The sequence below is a fragment of the Myotis nattereri genome, assembly GCF_964212035.1.
Source record: "Myotis nattereri genome assembly, chromosome: 1".
In the NCBI taxonomy this organism is placed as follows: domain Eukaryota; kingdom Metazoa; phylum Chordata; class Mammalia; order Chiroptera; family Vespertilionidae; genus Myotis; species Myotis nattereri.
The window spans coordinates 29,176,152-29,193,762 of NC_138075.1; the positions used below are offsets into that span (position 1 = coordinate 29,176,152).

A 17,611-nucleotide genomic window follows, 5' to 3' on the forward strand; every position below is an offset into this window, starting at 1 on the left:
GAAAAATAATATATTTGTGCACTACCTGTTCTTGGCTTGTGCCTTATCTCCAGGCTGCTAGTTTTCATGTATCCTGTTTACAGAAGATAGTCAGGGTGTGCTGGGTTGCTAGCAAGAGTCAGGTGAGTTATCCTCTCTACCAGTCAAGAGGACATGACAAAGTTGGGGTAGTAGCCAGAAGGGAAGCCCCCAAAGCTATGACCACCTTGCTGAGATTGACCCGCCTTGTCTGACCTGTCTTCTCGTTCTGCACCTTACCGTCTGGTTTTCGCAGCAGCGGAGGTACGCAGGTGGTGCTCAGATACGTGATCCTCGTGCCAACTAGGTGTGTTCCCGAAAGGGGAAATCACTTGTGTTGGTCCAGATTTTCTTGATTGCAAGTGACAGAAAGCCCAACAAACTGGCTGGAGTAAAAAGGAACATTTACTTTCTTGTTAAAGTGAAACACCCAGGCCAGAAAGGGCCTGGTAAAGCTACTTAAATTCTTTTGTTCAGAAGCAGATAGAAATTACAGGCCATCAGTCATATGATCTCAATGTTCCTTTCGTTTGTTGATAAACACGGTGCATCGCTGACTAGGACCCACAGTTTCCAGCCCCTGCCTGCAGGGGGAATCTTCATTGACTGGCCATGTTCACTTGGCAACTGGGGGGTCTTGCCCTGGCCCAGCTGGCATTGCAGGAACCGCGAGAAGACTTTTGCGATAAGGGATAGGACATGTCTGTCCGCTTAATTATACCTATTCTAGCTGTTTCTCATACTTGTTTAGCTTGCTCCTACCTCGGTCTTTTCACTGACTATTCCCCCTCTGCCTGGAATGCTTTTCCCAAAGCTCTTTTCATCTTTCTGATCTATGCCCAAAGGCTACTGCCTTACCGAAGTCTAAGATGCACTTTCTAACATCCGGTTTCTTTCTGTCCCCTGTCAGGCTTCTCCCCTTCTTTGTGCCCCAACATCGAAAATTACAGTATGGCTCTAGCCAATTCAGTGGACAGAGCGCCAGCCTGCGGACTGAAGGGTCCCAGGTTTGATTCCGGTCAAGGGCACGTACCTTGGTTGCAGGCTTCTCCCCTGGCCTGGGCCCTGGTCAGGGCACATGCAGGAGGCAACCAATGGATGTGTTTCTATCACATCGATATTTCTCTCTCGAGTGAGGGTTTAAAAAAAAAGAAATTACAGTAAGCATGGGCTGTGTACCTACTGCCTGTCTCCCCGCCAGCCTGCGCTCCAGCGGGCAGGAACATTGTCCTGTTCACACCGGGCGCAGGCCTGGCCTTCATGGGGTCTCAATAAATGTTGTTGACCACGGGGATACAATACCTCGAGTAAATAACCAGCCTCCATAGGACTTCTGGGACCAGGGCTCCTGGTTGTGGGGAGGTCTCTGGGGTGACTTGGCTGTAGAAAGCTGTGGAAAGTAGGGCACTGGTGTCGTGCTATTGAGGCGGTCTTGGCATGTCCTCTGAAAGACCCACTGGGCTTCTTTCTGCCTCCACTGGTGAGGCGATTGAGGGAGTGGTTCCCCATTGCCCCAAAGGCATGGTGTGGTGGGGTAACCTGTGGGGGACACGACAGTAATAGGGAGAACCAGATAAATAGATGTCTGGTCACTTTGTCAGCGTGTCTCTGAGACCACGGCTGGCAGGAGGAGGCTTGCTGGTCTCATGTGACAAGGATTTCCAGGGCCCTTCAGCTGCCACCTGATGGGAGCTGCATAGGGGATTACTGATGAAGGGGAGGCGAGGCAGCTCTTTACAGTAACACATGCCTCGCCCTGGGACGGCGGCCAGGCAGCTAATTAGAGAGCCCAGCAGCTGTCCAGCCTTTCAGGCAGCAAGCAGCAGTTACCCAGTGCCAGGAGTCGGGCAGGGGAAGGGGCGGGGGCACAGGAGAGGGACCTGGGGCCAGAGACCACCCTCTGAGGTCTAGGGACTGGGCTGTCAGGGTTCATGCAGAGGGAACATGGGAGGGCCATGTAAGTTCGAGTGACCTGGAGGGGAGGCAGGGAGGAAGAGAGGACAGGTGGCCTCCAGGTGAGACAGAAGGCAGGGTGGCGAGATGTCCGGCCAACCCGGGAGCGGGCCCAGAGTAGAAGGCAAGGTCAGGTGGAGTCCATCCCGTCTTCACCCCCCTTGCCTATGCCAGTCAGGTCCCAGGGCCTGGGCCTCCTCGCTCCCCAGGGGGATTGGAACTCCAGTTATATTTGTAGCTGAGTGTGGTCACTCCTTGGTTTGGGGAGTTGCCAAATCCACCTGTGTTCAGGGCTGGTCTTCCTGCAGGACAAGTACAAGCGCTCGCTCTGTGTCCCAGGGGAAGAGCGGGGAGGACTTGAGTGACCAGAGGGCTCGCAATGGCGCTTTGGGGCAGCTTCTCTTTCCTTCGTGGGAACCTGCGGTGAAGTAGATTGGGGGAGAGTTAAGGAAGAGGAGAGTGGGAGAGACAGAGGGGCAGTGTGCTTCCTGGCTCCAGTCTCAGGTTCTGGGCCATTTAGATGTGGCGGTGAGTTGGGGTAGATTTGTTGTTGGTTTTTTGTTTGTTTCTTGCTTTTGTTTGTTTCATCCTCACCCTACGATATTTTCCCATTGATTTTTTTTAGAGGGAGTGGATGAGAGGATGTGAGAGAGACACATCGATTGGTTGCCTCCTGCATTTGCCCCAACCGGGCCCTGGGGATCGAGCCTGCCACCGAGGTACCTGCCCTTGACCAGAAATCGAACCCTCGACCCTTCAGTCAGAGGGCCGACACTCTAACCACCGAACCAAACCAGCCAGGGCTAGATTTGTTTTTTTAGGTTCCCGTCAGAGAAGCAGAGATTGAATCCTGCAAACCCAGCTTTCCCTGCATAGTTACAGGGGAGGAGAGAGAATGATGCAGAGGGCATTTCCTGCCGGCAGCCGCTGGGTAACCCTCTTTGGGAAATGAATCCCACTTGCGTGAAAACTGGATGTGCCTTTTGAGAGGGCCAGCACCTTGTAGGAATAACAGAACAGGCATTGCCCGTCTCTGGCCTGACCCTGAGCTTGGAGCCTGCACTGCCCCTGGGGATGCCTGGGACGCTCCAATCCTGCCCAGCTTTCTCATGTGACATGTCTTCTGGATTGTCTAGCCCAGCCGTGAGCAAACTACGGCCCGCGGGCCGGATCCGGCCAGTTTGAAATGAATAAAACTATTGAAAAAAAAGACCGTACCCTTTTATGTAATGATGTTTACTTTGAATTTATATTAGTTCACACAAACACTCCATCCATGCTTTTGTCCCGGCCCTCCGGTCCAGTTTAAGAACCCATTGTGGCCCTCGAGTCAAAAAGTTTGCCCACCCCTGCTCTAGAGCCTGAGGACCAGGGTTTGAATCAAATGTGTGGATTTGGCCCAATTTCTTAATATCCTGAGACTCAGTGTTTCCATCTCTAAAATGGGAGTGAGGGGTGATAATTCCTGCCCTCCCTGCAGGAGTCTCAGCGAAATCATGAGAAATGATATACTCCAAAAAGTCTAAGTTCTACACACATGTTCGTTGTTTTCAGAGCTCCTCACACATTCATGTACTCTATCAACGGGTTCAGGCCATGCACCCACAGAGGAGCCTAATGCCCTGTGCACCTGGGACCTACTCGAAGGGGCAGGAAGTGCTGGAGGGGGCTGGGACACCCCCCCCCCAACACACACACTATACCATCACCTCCTCATCCAGCCCCCACCAGCTCCCTGGGGAAGACTAGGAAGCAGGAGGTGTCCTGCTCTGACTGCCTCGGCTTCATCTGCCAGGGTATAACCTCAGCCCGCAGTGGGCTGGGCTCCCAGGGCTGACTGCAGCGACCAGCAGGCTCTGCTGCCAGGATGTGGGCTTTGGTTCCTGTTTCTGTTTTGGTTTCGACTTGTGCGGTGGATGTGGCCTGCTTAGGGCCCAGGGAAGGGGAAGTGCCCATACTCAGGGGTGGCATCGAACTCCCCAGGCACAGGGTCATGGTGGTGCTGGGGTGTCGAACATGCCCCATTAAAGCCCTTCCTCGAGGGGTTAGGTATGTGCCTTGGTGACCTCTTGCCCACCATCAGGCAGGCAGGGAGCGGGTAGGAGGCTGAGGGGTGGGACAGGGTTGGAGGCTCCTGTGTGTGGAGGAGCTGGGAGGGACAGAGGCCGAGCCCAGGAGCCCAGTGCCCAGTGCCCAGCACAGCCTCTGCCCTTCATTTCTCAGTGCAGGAGAGAGACCCAGGGGTGCACACCGTCTCCACCCACCGGCAAGGTGCACACCATGGATTTCAGGTCCCCAACTCCTGCCCTGTCACTTCTTGCAAGTTGTCAGCTTAGGGAGCAAAGGCCTGAGACACCTCTGCTCATAGGGCCTGGGGTGGGGCAGGTGGAAGGTGACCGTAGGTGTCAGGAGGGGGTAGCCCACTGTGGCCCACCCTGTTTGGCCATCCAGGGGGGATGACGCTAGCTGCCCTCTGCTCTCCCCCTCCCCAGTCATATTCTTGTCCGCTTCCGAGTGGCTAGTGCCTCCTTCCATAGGCCGTGCCGCACCTGTCCTTGGACTTGTGCCGATGGTGCTGTCGTTTAAGGCAGGGGTCCTCAAACTACGGCCCGTGGGCCACATGCAAATACAAATATTGTATTTGTTCCCATTTTTTTTTTTTTTACTTCAAAATAAGATATGTGCAGTGTGCATAGGAATTTGTTCATAGTTTTTTTTAAACTATAGTCCGGCCCTCCAACAGTCTGAGGGACAGTGAACTGGCCCCCTGTTTAAAAAGTTTGAGGACCCCTGGTTTAAGGGGTTCTCAGGGAAGCTTCAGCACCTTCATATTAAAACAAAAAACCTGGGAATCTCTATCAAACGGTCAGGTCCTAGGGATCTATTGGAAATGTAGATGGCCAGGGACGTTGTCAAGTTAGAGTTACAGCGGCTGTTGTCAGTTGCAGATGTTAATATGAAGGCCTCCACAACAATAATGACAAAATAATAGAATGAACTAAGTATTAGGGTGGTGGGATTGTGGGTAGAGGGGTTAGCACCTATTTTGATGGTGTGCTTGTTGTTGTAACTCCCTAAATGCTAAAACCAGCATCTGACATTGCCTACCCTCCATGGGGCTCTTGACCCCACTTTGGGAACAGATGTACCCACTACAGGGTGAAGGTAAGAAGCTGAAGCTAAGCCAGAATGGAGCTGGATTGTGAGATTATATCCGCTCTCTGATTTACGTGGGAGCACGCATTCCCTCGTGGTAAAGGAAGTCCTGAGTCCTGGCCCCACTTGGGATGTGACTTGGGATGGATCCAGGGCTCTTGTTGCTGGATTAACCAGACCTGAGCAGACAGGCCAGCCTGGAGGAGGTGGCCGGTTCCAGGAAAGGGATCAGGCAGTGTGGGCAGGACGAGTGTCTAGTGCTGAGCCTGGAGCTGGGCCCTGGGGTGTTTGCCTTGGGGCTGCTTCGGCTGGCTGGCCCGGTGGCTCGGAGCTGGGGAGAGTCTAAGCTAAAGAACATCTTCTCTTTCATTCCCAGGGACACATGGAAGCCACCTGCCCACTAGCTGAGGATCGGCTAAGCCCTGGGACTAATGCTTGCCCACGCTGCTGAGAATGGCACGGTCGCCCAACCAGGCACCAGGACAAAGGTGAACCCAGGACACTCCTGGACAGCGATCCTGATGTCTGTGCTGAGCTGCGCACTGAAGGGTGTGATAAGTGAGTGTGTTACAGGCTCCCCAGGGAGAGCAGCCCTCTTGGCCTCGGCAGGGTGGAACCAGGTCAGGAAGTCCTGGCCTGAGCCTGCGTTCCGTCCCAGGGCCTGCCAGGGCCCCCGTAACCCCTGACCAGGGCCCCCTTCTGGAATTGTGCATTAAGAAGTAGTCCCAGAGGAGAATAGGGTGGGAATGGGCGGGCAGGGTCCAGCAGTGTCAGGCCATGTCCCTTGCTGGAGTCATGCCTCTAAAAACGAGGCCAGACTCAGAGGCGACGTGAGTGGCATGAGACACCCAGCACCCGGGAGACGCATCTTCCCAGACCCTCCTTGTCTGTAGGCTCACGGATGCTTTGAGCCTTGGGCTCCACTCCTGTCAATAGGAACTGTGCCTCCCCTGGGACTTGGACTCTGCCCAGATGCCACAGTCAGTTTCTGTGAGTCGGGTAGAGCACCTGGGGCACTGGGAGGTGAGGGATTTGTGGCACCTGAGCTGCCATAAAACTGGCCATTGGGGTGTCTGCTGCTGTTGTCCTATTGCCCTGTGTCTCCTCGTCGGTCCAGATAAGCTTCGTGTGGGGCGAGGGGCCCCCAACTATGGAGCATCGCCTGTCCTCACGTGGCCTTTACTTCCCAGCCTTGGCCTCTGGCTTTTCCTGGGTGATACCTTTAAACATGACCATTGTCAGCATTTCCAAGCCCCAGAGGCCTGAAAGCTGTTCTGTGTGTGGGACCAGGGACCAGCAGGCAGAGAGCCCCCCTGGAAGGCAGGGCAGGGAGACGGGGTGCTTTTGCACACCAGACTGGACAAGCGTTCAGGAGCAGCTGGGCTGGTCCATGGGAGCCGGAGCCTTCGGTTCCACGGAGGAGCTTGCAGGAGGGAAGAGAGTAACCAGGTATTTCTCAGCTTTAGGCGGAGCTTGACTCTACTGCCAGCTGAGAGTATACTCAGGGCTAAAATCTGTTTTCACTGAGCTGGGGCTTGCAAAGTCAGTTTGTGCTAGGAGGGTCTTTCAGGAAGCATGCTATCGGGTGGCTTTGTGCCGGCGTGTGTGAGTGTGCCTGGGCCGTGGGAGTGGTGTGGGGGGTGGAGAGAGGCCCATGGGGGCCGCTGTGGGAATGCGGTGACTCAGTCAGGAGACCTCTTACCCACATAACACAGACCTCCCCAGAGCAGTCTACATCACCGGCCTTAAAACTGTGGTGCCCTCTGTCCAGTGAGCCCACTCCTGGAATTACTCATTAACTGATCGTTCCAGAGAAGAAAAAGGCTGAATTATTTTGTTACAGTCATAAAAGAAGATATTTCTTTGGTGTTGGTGTAACAGTGGAAATGGGAAACAGTTGTTCTCCCTTTGTTGAACATCTGTGTTAAGAAAATTATAGTTTTCTACTTGTGGAATATTACACAGCCATTATAATAATGAGCACATAGGCAACACACCAATTTGGAAAAACAGTTTATGATATAAGAAGTGCTAATATCAGGTTTCAGAACAAGTACATTAGGGTAACTAGTAAAATAAACTTGTGAGAAAAGATTGCAAAGAGGCAATGATAATGGCTGCTAGTTTGGTGGAATTATGAGTGACTTTTCCTCCTAAGATGCCTGGGTTTTCTCTTAAAACAAAATTTAATCTGGATGAATACACAACCCACCATTAATGGTGACTTTCTCTACGATGTGGGTTGGTGGGGGACTTTGCTTTCTAAGTCGTTCCTTTTTGTAATGTTTAAATTTCAACTGTGAGCATGTTATATTTGTAATCAGAAAAAATAAAAAAGATATTTTAAAATGATAGAATTGAAATTTTAAAAACAGGAGAAAGAGGAGAATAGAAAGGTTAAGCTGGCTAGCTGTTTATATCTGCCCTAATCAATGTTTAAGGGGCTGTGCCTGCTTGGGCCCATTCATTCATTCATTCATTCATTCTATAGGCAGTAGTGGGTCTTGTTGCCAGGAACTGTCCTAGGCACTGGACAGAGCCCCTATCCTGATGGAGCTTTTTCTCTAATTGTGTGTGTGTGTGTGTGTGTGTGTGTGTGTGTGTGTCGGGGGCGGGGGTAAGACAATGAACAAGTAGCAAAATATCAGACTGTGAGAGTGCTGTGAAGAAAATGAAATGGGGTGATGTGAGTGACAGGGAGGCGATTTTGGATCGGAGATCAGAGGTCTGAGGGGTGACCGTTGACCTGAGACCTAAATGACAACAGGGAGGCAGCCACATGAGGCCTGGGAGAGCCTTGCCAGCCATGCACAGGGTGCCCAGCCTACAGGCCCATCCACAAGTGCCCTTTGTTGCTTGAGCCCTGTAGAACCTCTGTGTCAGGGCTGACGGCCCCTCAAGCCCACTTCCCCCCTGCGCCTGCCCGCTGGGATTTGCTTAGCATCCGAGACCCTCCCCTGCTTGCTGGCCTGTGTGGAACGGTGGCCCCTGACACTCTGGCTGCTGTTGGTCCAGGCACAGGGCTTCCCTGGCCAGCCTGCGCGTTGGCCACTGCTCCTGGCGGGCAGGGCTGGGCCATCTGAGATTCCCAGCAGTATCGGGGCAGCTGGCAGTTGGGGAGGCTGCAGGTAATGCGTGTCCTGGTAGGGGATCTTTGAATGGCACATGCCTTGAGGCCCTGAGAGGTGGCTGCCCTGGTCCTGAGAGGGGGAGCTTGTGACCCTGGAGGACCTCTGTGCAGGTCCTGCCTCAGAACAGAACGTGGCCTCCCACAACAGTCTGAAAGCCTTGGTAGCTCTGACACCCGTTCTGAGCTTCACTGATGATCTACCTTAAATCTCATATCCTTCTTGTTTCCTGGTGTCTCTCCATATACCATCCAGCTTTCCAGAAGCAGAAACTCGGAAAATGGCAGAGGAGCCTGTAGTCAGCTTCAAGCTGTGCAGTATGCTGAGGGGACTAAAGGCTCTGGAGCTGGGCTCGAGTCCCACCTCTGCCTTGTACAGCTATAAGAACTTAGGCTAATTATTTAGTCTTTCTCTGCCTCAATTTCCCCATCTGTAAAATGGGCTTGAAGAATATATGAGTTAATACATGGAAAGTGCTGAGAAGAATGCCTGATTATTAATATTACTAGAGGCCTGGTGCACGAAATTCATGCATGGGTAGGGTCCCTAGACCTGGCTGGTGATCAGGGTCAATTGGCGCCTTCCAGCTGCCGGCCAGGGCCTTCCTTCCAGCTGCCAGCCGGGGCCTCCCTTCCCTGGCTGCCAGCTGCTGGCCGCCGGCTGGGGCCTTTCTTCATTCCACACCGGCCTCTGGTGCTCAGCGCATGTCATAGCGAGTGATAGAACTCCAGTCGAACTCCCATGGGGACACTTTGCATATTAGCCTTTTATATATATAGAAGATTGTGACTGAGAGGTGGAGGGAGGACCATCCTTGGGGACTTTCCTAGGGGATGCCCATAGCAAGAGAGGTGGAACTCTGGCATCTGGGCCAGCCAGTGACCACAGGTGTTTTTCCCCAGTTGCTTCCCTTCTGGTCCGGAAGCAAGCTCATGCTTTCCCCTCCCCCCCAACTTGATAACCACAGGGGAAGCTCAAGATGCACCCAGATGCCCAGATGCAAGGGCAGCTCATGGATCCCACTCACCTGCAGTACAGGCTCTGTCAGGGGCCTGGGCTCACGGTCACTCACGCCCCACCCCCACTGTCTGGCCCTCAGGGCCGAGCCCCACTGCATCTCCCCAGAGCGTAAAACTGTAGTGATCTGTGTACCTGGGGATGGGGAGTGAAATTTGGGAAGTAGATGGGGTGAAAGAGGAAGGCTTACTTGGCCTGGCTACATGGAGGGGAAGCCCAGTTTTCTAACAAGGTGCTCCTTTGGACCTTGAGTCATTGTGTGTGGCACCTCAGCTTCCTGGAACAAGATGGGAGTTTTTGGCAAAACCGAGGACAGTCATCTCATCTGGTTTTGCTTCCAGCCTGCCTTGGGCTTTTGTGCATTCTCTTCGCTCCTCTCAACTGCTGGCTCTGCTCTCCGGCGCCCTGAGGAATGGCTCAGCAGGCCCTGAGAGCAGCGGGGAGACCGTCCTCGGGAGCAGGGCTCTGAGGCAGCCCTCTCCCCTCCTGGCACCCGTCCTTGGAGGAGCCGGTGCTGCCGGGAAGGTCCGTGAGCCCTGGCCCTTTGCTGGAACTGAGTGTTCCCAGCCCCACTGACCAACAGGTCTGAGGAGTTTCACCGACACTTGTACTTCCTCGAGTGCTGTTCCCCCAACCCCTCCTGTGAGACTGTCCACACTTTTTTCCTGCCTTCAGTCTGGCCCACACTCTCCTCTTCACTCCGCCCTAAACGTTCTGGCCCGGGCTGTTCCATTTTTGTGTCCTGGTTCTCAGGACGGTGTGTTTGTCACCAGGAGAAAGCGGCCAGCGGCCAGCGTGCTCAGTGCGCTGCGGGCTCTTCCGGATCCGTTTCTCCCCGGGGCTCCGATCCCAGGGCCGAGCGAGGAGGTACGGGAAGGGGCCGGGGCAAAGGCTCAGGTGGGTGGAGGCCAGGCAGGGATAGGCACCTGTTGGACCTAGCCGAGGGTGGGCGAGCTCAGGGGAAGCAACGGCACCTGTGGTTATTAGACATGGGTGTGGGGAGTGGAGTTCTGAAAGTCCACCCGAGACACTGCCTGCCTCTGACCTTAGTGTCTGTCCTACCACAGTGTCTGTCCCATCCCAGCTGACGACACTGTCTTACCTCGAGGTTCCCTGCCTTCACCCCCATCTCCTGGCCCCAGCCAGGACTTCCGGGTTCTCCCATTTATCTTGCATGAACCAGGCGAGTTCTCTGGCACGACACCTCAGATGCGGTCTGGCCTTGCTTAGATATGCTTCCCCTCCACCTACCCCCGTTCTTTCAGGCACAGAAGATTCCAGAAACAGAACCCAGGCGTCTGGCGCCCCGTTCTCTCCCTCGTCCTCTCTTCTGTTCAGCGGCTTGCCCTCTCTCTCCCTGTGACAGCTCTCTCTCTCTTTATTCTTGCTTCTGCTCGTAAGGCTTCCAAGCCGCCTGCTCCGGGGGCCACTGGAGCCTCTGATTTGTTACTGGCCGGGAGCGCATCCTTGGCTGCCCCAAAAGGTGAGACCAACCGGCAAGGCGAGCAGGATTTAAAAATCAGCACCCGGTGGGAGCCGGCTTGAGCGGTGACCGTAGCCGTGTGCTTGGCTGAGTAGGAAGCCCCTTCCCGGATCCTGTGGGATGGAGGAGCCTGGGGTTCAAGTGCAGGTCGGTGGACAGACCCGAGTTCAGAGGCGGGAGGCGGGCGGGAGACAGTGGTCTGTTGGGAGCTCAGGATAAAACGAGGGTGTGAGAAGCTGTGCCCCTTTCTCCAGCCTGGCCTTCCGAGCGCTGGTCCTGTTACACGGCCCCCCCCCCTCCGCCCCCCCCGCCAGGCGGAATGTGCTCTCCCTGCGGCTGTTTGTGCGGTTGTTTTCACAGGGGTATTTGACTGCCAGGTTGGTGCTCTGGGTGGAGATAAAGGCCTGACCTGCTTGGCAAAGGAGGCTGCCTGGCTGCGAGTGAGGGCCGGGGCCGGGTGACCCTGTCTCAGGGGGAAGGGGGCAGTCGAAGTAGGAGAAGCTGACCAGCAAGCCTGGCTCTGTGCCAGAAACGATAGCCACCCTTTCTTTCTTGAGTGTTGGCTGTATTCTTAGTCGTGTGTTTGCTCATTTATCCACACAGTAACCCTCAGGGATAGTTCCTCTTAGGGAAACTGAGGCAGGGGGAAGTCATGTAAGATCCTGCAGGTGGAGGGTGTCAGCCAGGAGCAAACCCAGGCGGGGAGGATGCAGAACCACCTGCGCTTAACCACCACACCTGATTCAAACCTGTGAATCACAGTTTGTTGTTGGGAATGGCTCAGGAGGGAAGAACCTGTGTTAATTTCACATGCGTTCAGGTTTCCTAGGTTCATTTGCCTGGCAGATTTATTGAGCATTTTCTCCATACAAGGCACAAAGATGAGTAATACATATTCATGTAACAATTTTTTTTTTAAAATTAGAGTTCTCAGTGTTTTTTAAAAATACATTTTATTGATTTTTTTTACAGAGAGAAAGGGAGAGGGATAGAGAGTTAGAAACATCGATGAAAGAGAAACATCAATCAGCTGCCTCCTGCACACCCTCTACTGGGGATGTGCCCGCAACCAAGGTACATGCCCTTGACCGGAATCGAACCTGGGACCCTGCAGTCTGCAGGCCAACGCTCTATCCTCTGAGCCAAAGCGGTTAGGGCTCAAGTAACAATTTTTAAGATAAAATGTATTTTTATAAAAGTTATGCATTTTTGTTGGAAATATTTTTTAGTCTATACAGAAAACTACAAAGAAGGAAGCAAGGGTCACTTATATCACTCACCATCCAGAGGTGATTGTGGCGAAATTCTTCGTATATTTACACGTGTGTGTGCCTTTGCCAAATCAAAATTATATTAACTATTCAGTTTTGAATCCGGCTTTTTCTCTTAACATTGTAGGAAACATTCATCAGGCGGCTACTCGTGCCGGCTCCAGGCGCGTTCTGGCAACGCTGAGTGTGAAGTGGCGTCACAGACGCGACCTGCTGCAGAGGGGACAGCAGGGCAGCAGGGCAGTGGGCAGCTCTGGTGTTGGAGGCGCTTAGGGAAGTCTTCCCGGAGCAGCTGGATCTTGAAGGCTGTGGTGGGGATGGGGGTAGAGGTTGCAGGTGGGAAGGGCACCCCAGGTAGCAAAAACAGCAATGCAAAGACCTGAGACAGAATCTGAGGCAAGGGGGGGGTGTCACTAAACACTTTGCCAGCCATCCCCAGGGGTTTGGGCCTTGCGTTAAAGATCCACTAATGGTTAAATGGGGATAAACATTGGATTTGCATTTTGGAAAGACTGCCATTTGTGCACACTCTTTCATCGTGTGATGAGTGAATTGGAAAGGAGGCGAGGAAATGATTGGAGTCATCCAGGTGAGAGGTGACAAAGGCTTGAACCAGAGCAGCAGCAATGAGAAAGTTGAATGAAGAGAAGAAGATGGGTTTCAGAGATGTGTAAGAGGTAGAAGGGACAGGCGTTAATAGCTGGCTTGGTGCTTTGCCATGTGATTTGTGTTGACCAACAAGATGTTAGTGGGCGTGACTTAACCAGTATTTATTTATTTAATATATTTTTATTGATTTCAGAGAGGAAGGGAGAGGGAAAGACAGGTAGAAACATCAGTGATGAGAGAGAATCGCCCATTGGCTGCCTCCTGCATGCCCCCGACTGGGGATCAAGCCCGCAGCCTGGGCATGTGCCCTTGACTGGAATGGAACCTGGGACCCTTCAGTCCGCAGGCAGACACTCTATCCACTGAGCCAAATCGGCTAGGGCAGTGGTTCTCAACCCAGGTGATTCTAATGTGCAGCCAAGGTTGAGAACCACTGGGCTAGGGCCAGTCTTTTTTTTTTAAATTAGTATTTCTTTTTCAATAGACTGTTTTTTAAAATTAATTTCAGAGAGAGGAAGGGAGAGGAGAGAGAGATAGAGTCATCAATGATGAGAGAGAATCATTGATCGTCTGTCTCCTGCACACGCCCTACTGGGGATTGAGCCTGCAACCCGGCCATGTGCCCTGACTGAGAATCAACTGGGTTGTGAGCTCAAGCGATTCTATCTTGGATCTTTACATTCCTGGTTCATGGGTTCCTGAGCCACATGGGCTGGGCTTAACCAAAGTCTTGAAAAGCGCTGGTGCCATTGGGCTTGTCGCTCCTGTGCCTTTGCCCTTGTCCTGAGAAGAACATGCTGGGGGTAGTCCTCTGGGCCCAGGAGGAGGATGAGAAACAAGTGTAAGAGAGTCACCGCAGCCAAAGAGGACCGAGCCTCCAGAGGACTCGCAGTCTTACGATGGAAGTCTTGAGTCCCAAGATCTGCCAACCCATGGACACGTGAGCTGCAGATTTACATGAGAGTAGATTTAAGCCTCTGAGTTTTGGGATGACTTGTTATGTGATGGTTGCTAACTGATAAGAAATGTCTTTGTTCTTGTGTGGAATGCTGACTGTGTGCCAGACACGGGAGATACAGTGCTGGACAAGGTCCTTACTCACAGGGAGCTCATGTGAGAGTGAGGATGTGGCAGAGGAGCTAGAATGACGCCAGGGCTTCCGGCTGCTAACTGGGTGCATGGTGGTGGTACCAGGAATCAGGATGGATTACTGGTAGGAGGATAGTCCTGATAATCAGTATGAGGATAACAGGTTTTGGGGAAAAGATAATGAGTTTGGTTTAGGAAAGGAACTGGAGGTGCCTATGGGACATTTAAGTGGACGTATCCAGGGACGAGTGGGATATGTAGGTGCAGAACACAGGAAAGATGTCTGGCTGGGGACTACAAGTTATCAACATGATAAAACAAAAAATCAGCTCGGCCAGTGTGGGTCAGTGATTGAACATGGACCCATGAACCAAGAGGTCCCCCATTAGATTCCCGCTCAGGGCACATGCCTGGGTTGTGGGCTCAATCCCCAGTAGGGGGCGTGCAGGAGGCAGCCGATCGGTGATGTTTCTATCTCTCTATCCCTCTCCCTTCCTCTCTCTCTAAAATAAATAAAAACATATTAAAAACAAACTGAAAATCAGATGCACCAAAGAGAGACAGAATTAAGTGTTGTGTATATTCAGAGGAAAAAGAGAGGACTTGTGTCTGGGAGGATGAAAAAGATTTTGTTCTAAAGGTAACCTGTAAGTTGGGTTTGTGCTTGTGCAGGTGAGAGGAGAAAGGCACACCAACACAATGGACAGGATTTGAGGAGCCATGGAGGTAAAACAGAGAGAGCTGGACTGTGAGAGTAAGGCTGAAGAAGTAGATTAAAGTGAGATCATGGAGAGCCTTGAATGCCAGGCCAAGGATGGTGTAGGGTAAGCATGTCAAAATCAAAGGCTAACACGGGCCAACTAAACAAAGTTTAAGTATATGTGGGCTGCAAAAAAACAAAAGCTTCAATTTTCATAGAAATGTAGGTTTATTTTGATAAGACATGCTGAATACAAAGGGCTGGAATAAATGAGTGATCATTAATATAAAATAATAGAACATTTTAAGAAAAATTAATATTTTTTCTTGAACATTAACTTACCAGACACTGAATAACTGCACAAATTAATAAGCGTAACACAAATAAACCTATTTTTCTTGTTCTCCGAAAGTGAAATATTTCCTGTTGCGCACACCAAACAAGCCAGTACAAGACTAATGACGTGGCAATCAGCTGCTAAAATATTTGCTGCTAGTGTTAGTGGAGAGAAATAGTGCACCTGCGTGTAAGGCACATAAAGGGAAATGAATGCAACACGATTATAGTAATCAGTCATTAGCAAATGTTGTAGTTCATTATTAATAACTAGAGGCCCAGTGCATGAAAATTCATGCATTGGAGTGGGCATCCCTCAGCCTGGCCTGCCCCCTCTCACAGTCCAGGAGCCCTCAGGGGTGGGAGGAGACCCGGAAATCAGGGGAAGGCGACACCCCCATTACACCTCTGCTGCTGCCACTGCCAGCAGCACAAGCCTCGGGTGGCCCTGGTTACCTGTGCCCTGGGCAGCCCTGGGCAGCCCTGGGCAGCTGGGCAGCCAACTTCGAGGCTTGCCTGTGCCTCAGGCTGGCCCTGGGGGGCTGAGGGAACTGGGGGACTCCAGAGGCAGGCGTGCGGAGTGGCCGGGCCCACTTGGGGGCAGGCCCAGCCTTGCCTCACGACTGCCGCCCCAGTGGGGCTGAGGGGACTGGGCGCTGCCATCTTTGAGGGCGTAGCAGTCAATTAGCATATTCCCTCCTTATTGGCTGTGGGTGCCACCATCTTTGAGGGTGTGACAGTCAATTAGCATATTCTCTCCTTATTGGCTGTGGGCGCCGACATCTTTGTGGCAGCATGAGGGTCAATTAGCATATTCCCTCTTTATTATATAGGATTATATATAACAGGATATTGTAAAAATTAAGTTATGAAATTGTTATTAAAATGTTTCGTGCATACCACTGTATGGGCTGGGCCACAAAAATATTCGTGTGGGCCGCGTGCAGCCCGTGGGCTGCGTGTTTGACATGCTTGGTGTAGGGTTTCATTAGGAAATCGGGAGTCATTTAATGTTTTTGAACAGGGAGTGACACTAGGCACTCATGTCTGGGAGATGGAGAGTAGTTTGTAGTGGGGTGAGTTTTAAAGTCAAGAGGTACAGATTCCAATCACAGCTCTTGCATTCACTGGCCCTGGGATATGGGCAAATGACTTCTCTCTGAGCCCCACTATCTCTCTTAAAAAACAGGAGTAAAGCCCTGGCTGGTGGCTCAGTTGGTTGGAGCGTCATCCTGTACACCAAAAGGTGGTGGGTTCCATTCCTGGTCAGGGCACATACCCAGGTTGTGGGTTCTAGCCCTGGTCCAGGTGCGTATAGGAGGCAACTGATTGATGTTTCTCTCTCACATCAACGTTTCTCTCTCTCTCCCTCTCTCCCTATCTCTAAAATCAATGAAAAGCATGTATCCTCCAGTGAGGATTAAAAAAAAAAAAAAAAAGTGGGAGTAAAACTACCTGCCCTTCACATGAATCTTCTTTGGTTGTTGATAATCCTCACCCGAGGATACTTTTTCCCCATTGATTTTTAGAGAGTGGAAGCGACAGAGAGAGACAGAAACATCCATTGGTCCCCTCCTGCATGTGCCCCAACCAGGGCTAGGGATCAAGCCTACAACCAAGGTATGTGCCTTTGACCAGAATCTAACCCGAGACCCGTCTGTCCATGGCTCTATCCACTGAGCCAAACCGGGTAGGGCCACATTAATCTTAATTGTGTAAAAACCAATGACACAATGTGAATGAAAGTGCTTGGAAGACCATAAAGCAATGCATAAAGGTGTGTATTTTGTGACTAGGCTGCTGAAAGATGAGACTGGAGTTCCTAGACAGGTGGGCAGACTGCAGATATCATCTTGTTAACCTCTGACCCTTCTCCCACCTTGGAGAGGGGATTGACAGCGATGCCAAGCCTGGTGTCCACTGGCAGCTGCCCCTGCTGGGATTCATGATCTCATACTCTGTCTTCCTGTTCTCGATGCAGCCCTGGACTCCCCCATCCCACCATCCCCATAAACAACACGTGTCATTTAGAGAATGCCTGTTTGGGAGAGGCCTCTGCCATGGCTGCAGAAGAGAAGACCGGAAACATTTGCTGCCCTCATGGAGTACACAGCCTACTTGGATCAAAAGGGCCTGTGCCTAAAATAGTAAATAAGGTGGCATTTGATAAAGGGCCAATGAGTGGTCTAGACAGCTGCTGGGGAAGGGTGAGGAGAAAGCAGAGAGGCCTGAGGGCTGGGCCTTGAGGACTGGGCCTTAAGAGAAAGGAGGGGGAGGGGAAGAGAAGTGGAGGGAAGATTCTCTCCTCTGTCAGCTCACTGGTTTCCTTTCACTATCGAGACTAAACACCAAAACCCTGCTTACGGGAACAGTTAAGGACAAATGTGACCACAAGGAGCTACCACTTCATACCCATTAGGATGGCCATCCTCAGAAAACCAGAAATAACAAGTGCTGGCAAGGATGTAGAGAAACTGGAACCCTTGTGCGTGGCTAGTGAGAATGTAAAAACGGTACAGTCACTATGGAAAACAGCAAGGCCATCTTCAAAAAAAATAAAAATAGAATTACCAGGTGATCAGCCATTCCACTTCTGAGTATATCCCCAAAAGAGCTGGAAGCAGGGACTCGAGCAGCATTATTCACAATAGCCAAAAGGTAGGAGCAGCCCGTTAATGGATAAATGAATAAACAAAATGTGGTATAGCTAGATAGATGGATCACAATGCAGCCTTAAAAAGGGAGAGAAATTCTGACACATGCTATCATAATGGATAAACCTTGAAGACACTCTGCTAAGTGAAATAAGTCAGATACGAAAGGACAGATATTACATGATTCCATTTAAATG

At 51.7% G+C, this 17,611-nt stretch overlaps 1 protein-coding gene across 2 annotated transcripts in view; it reads left to right on the forward strand.

The window, feature by feature from the left end:
• TMEM229B (transmembrane protein 229B) overlaps positions 1-17,611 on the forward strand; it is a 42,071-nt gene that overhangs the window by 20,141 nt on the left and 4,319 nt on the right. The window contains exon 2 of one of the 2 annotated variants that reach the window (XM_081088204.1): positions 5,504-5,615. In XM_081088204.1, coding sequence (XP_080944330.1) covers positions 5,559-5,615 — 57 coding nt within the window. In that variant the 5' untranslated portion in view covers positions 5,504-5,558. Of the gene's footprint in view, positions 1-5,503; positions 5,686-17,611 lie in introns of both variants that reach the window. The other variant, XM_081088205.1, reaches the window with a different exon arrangement.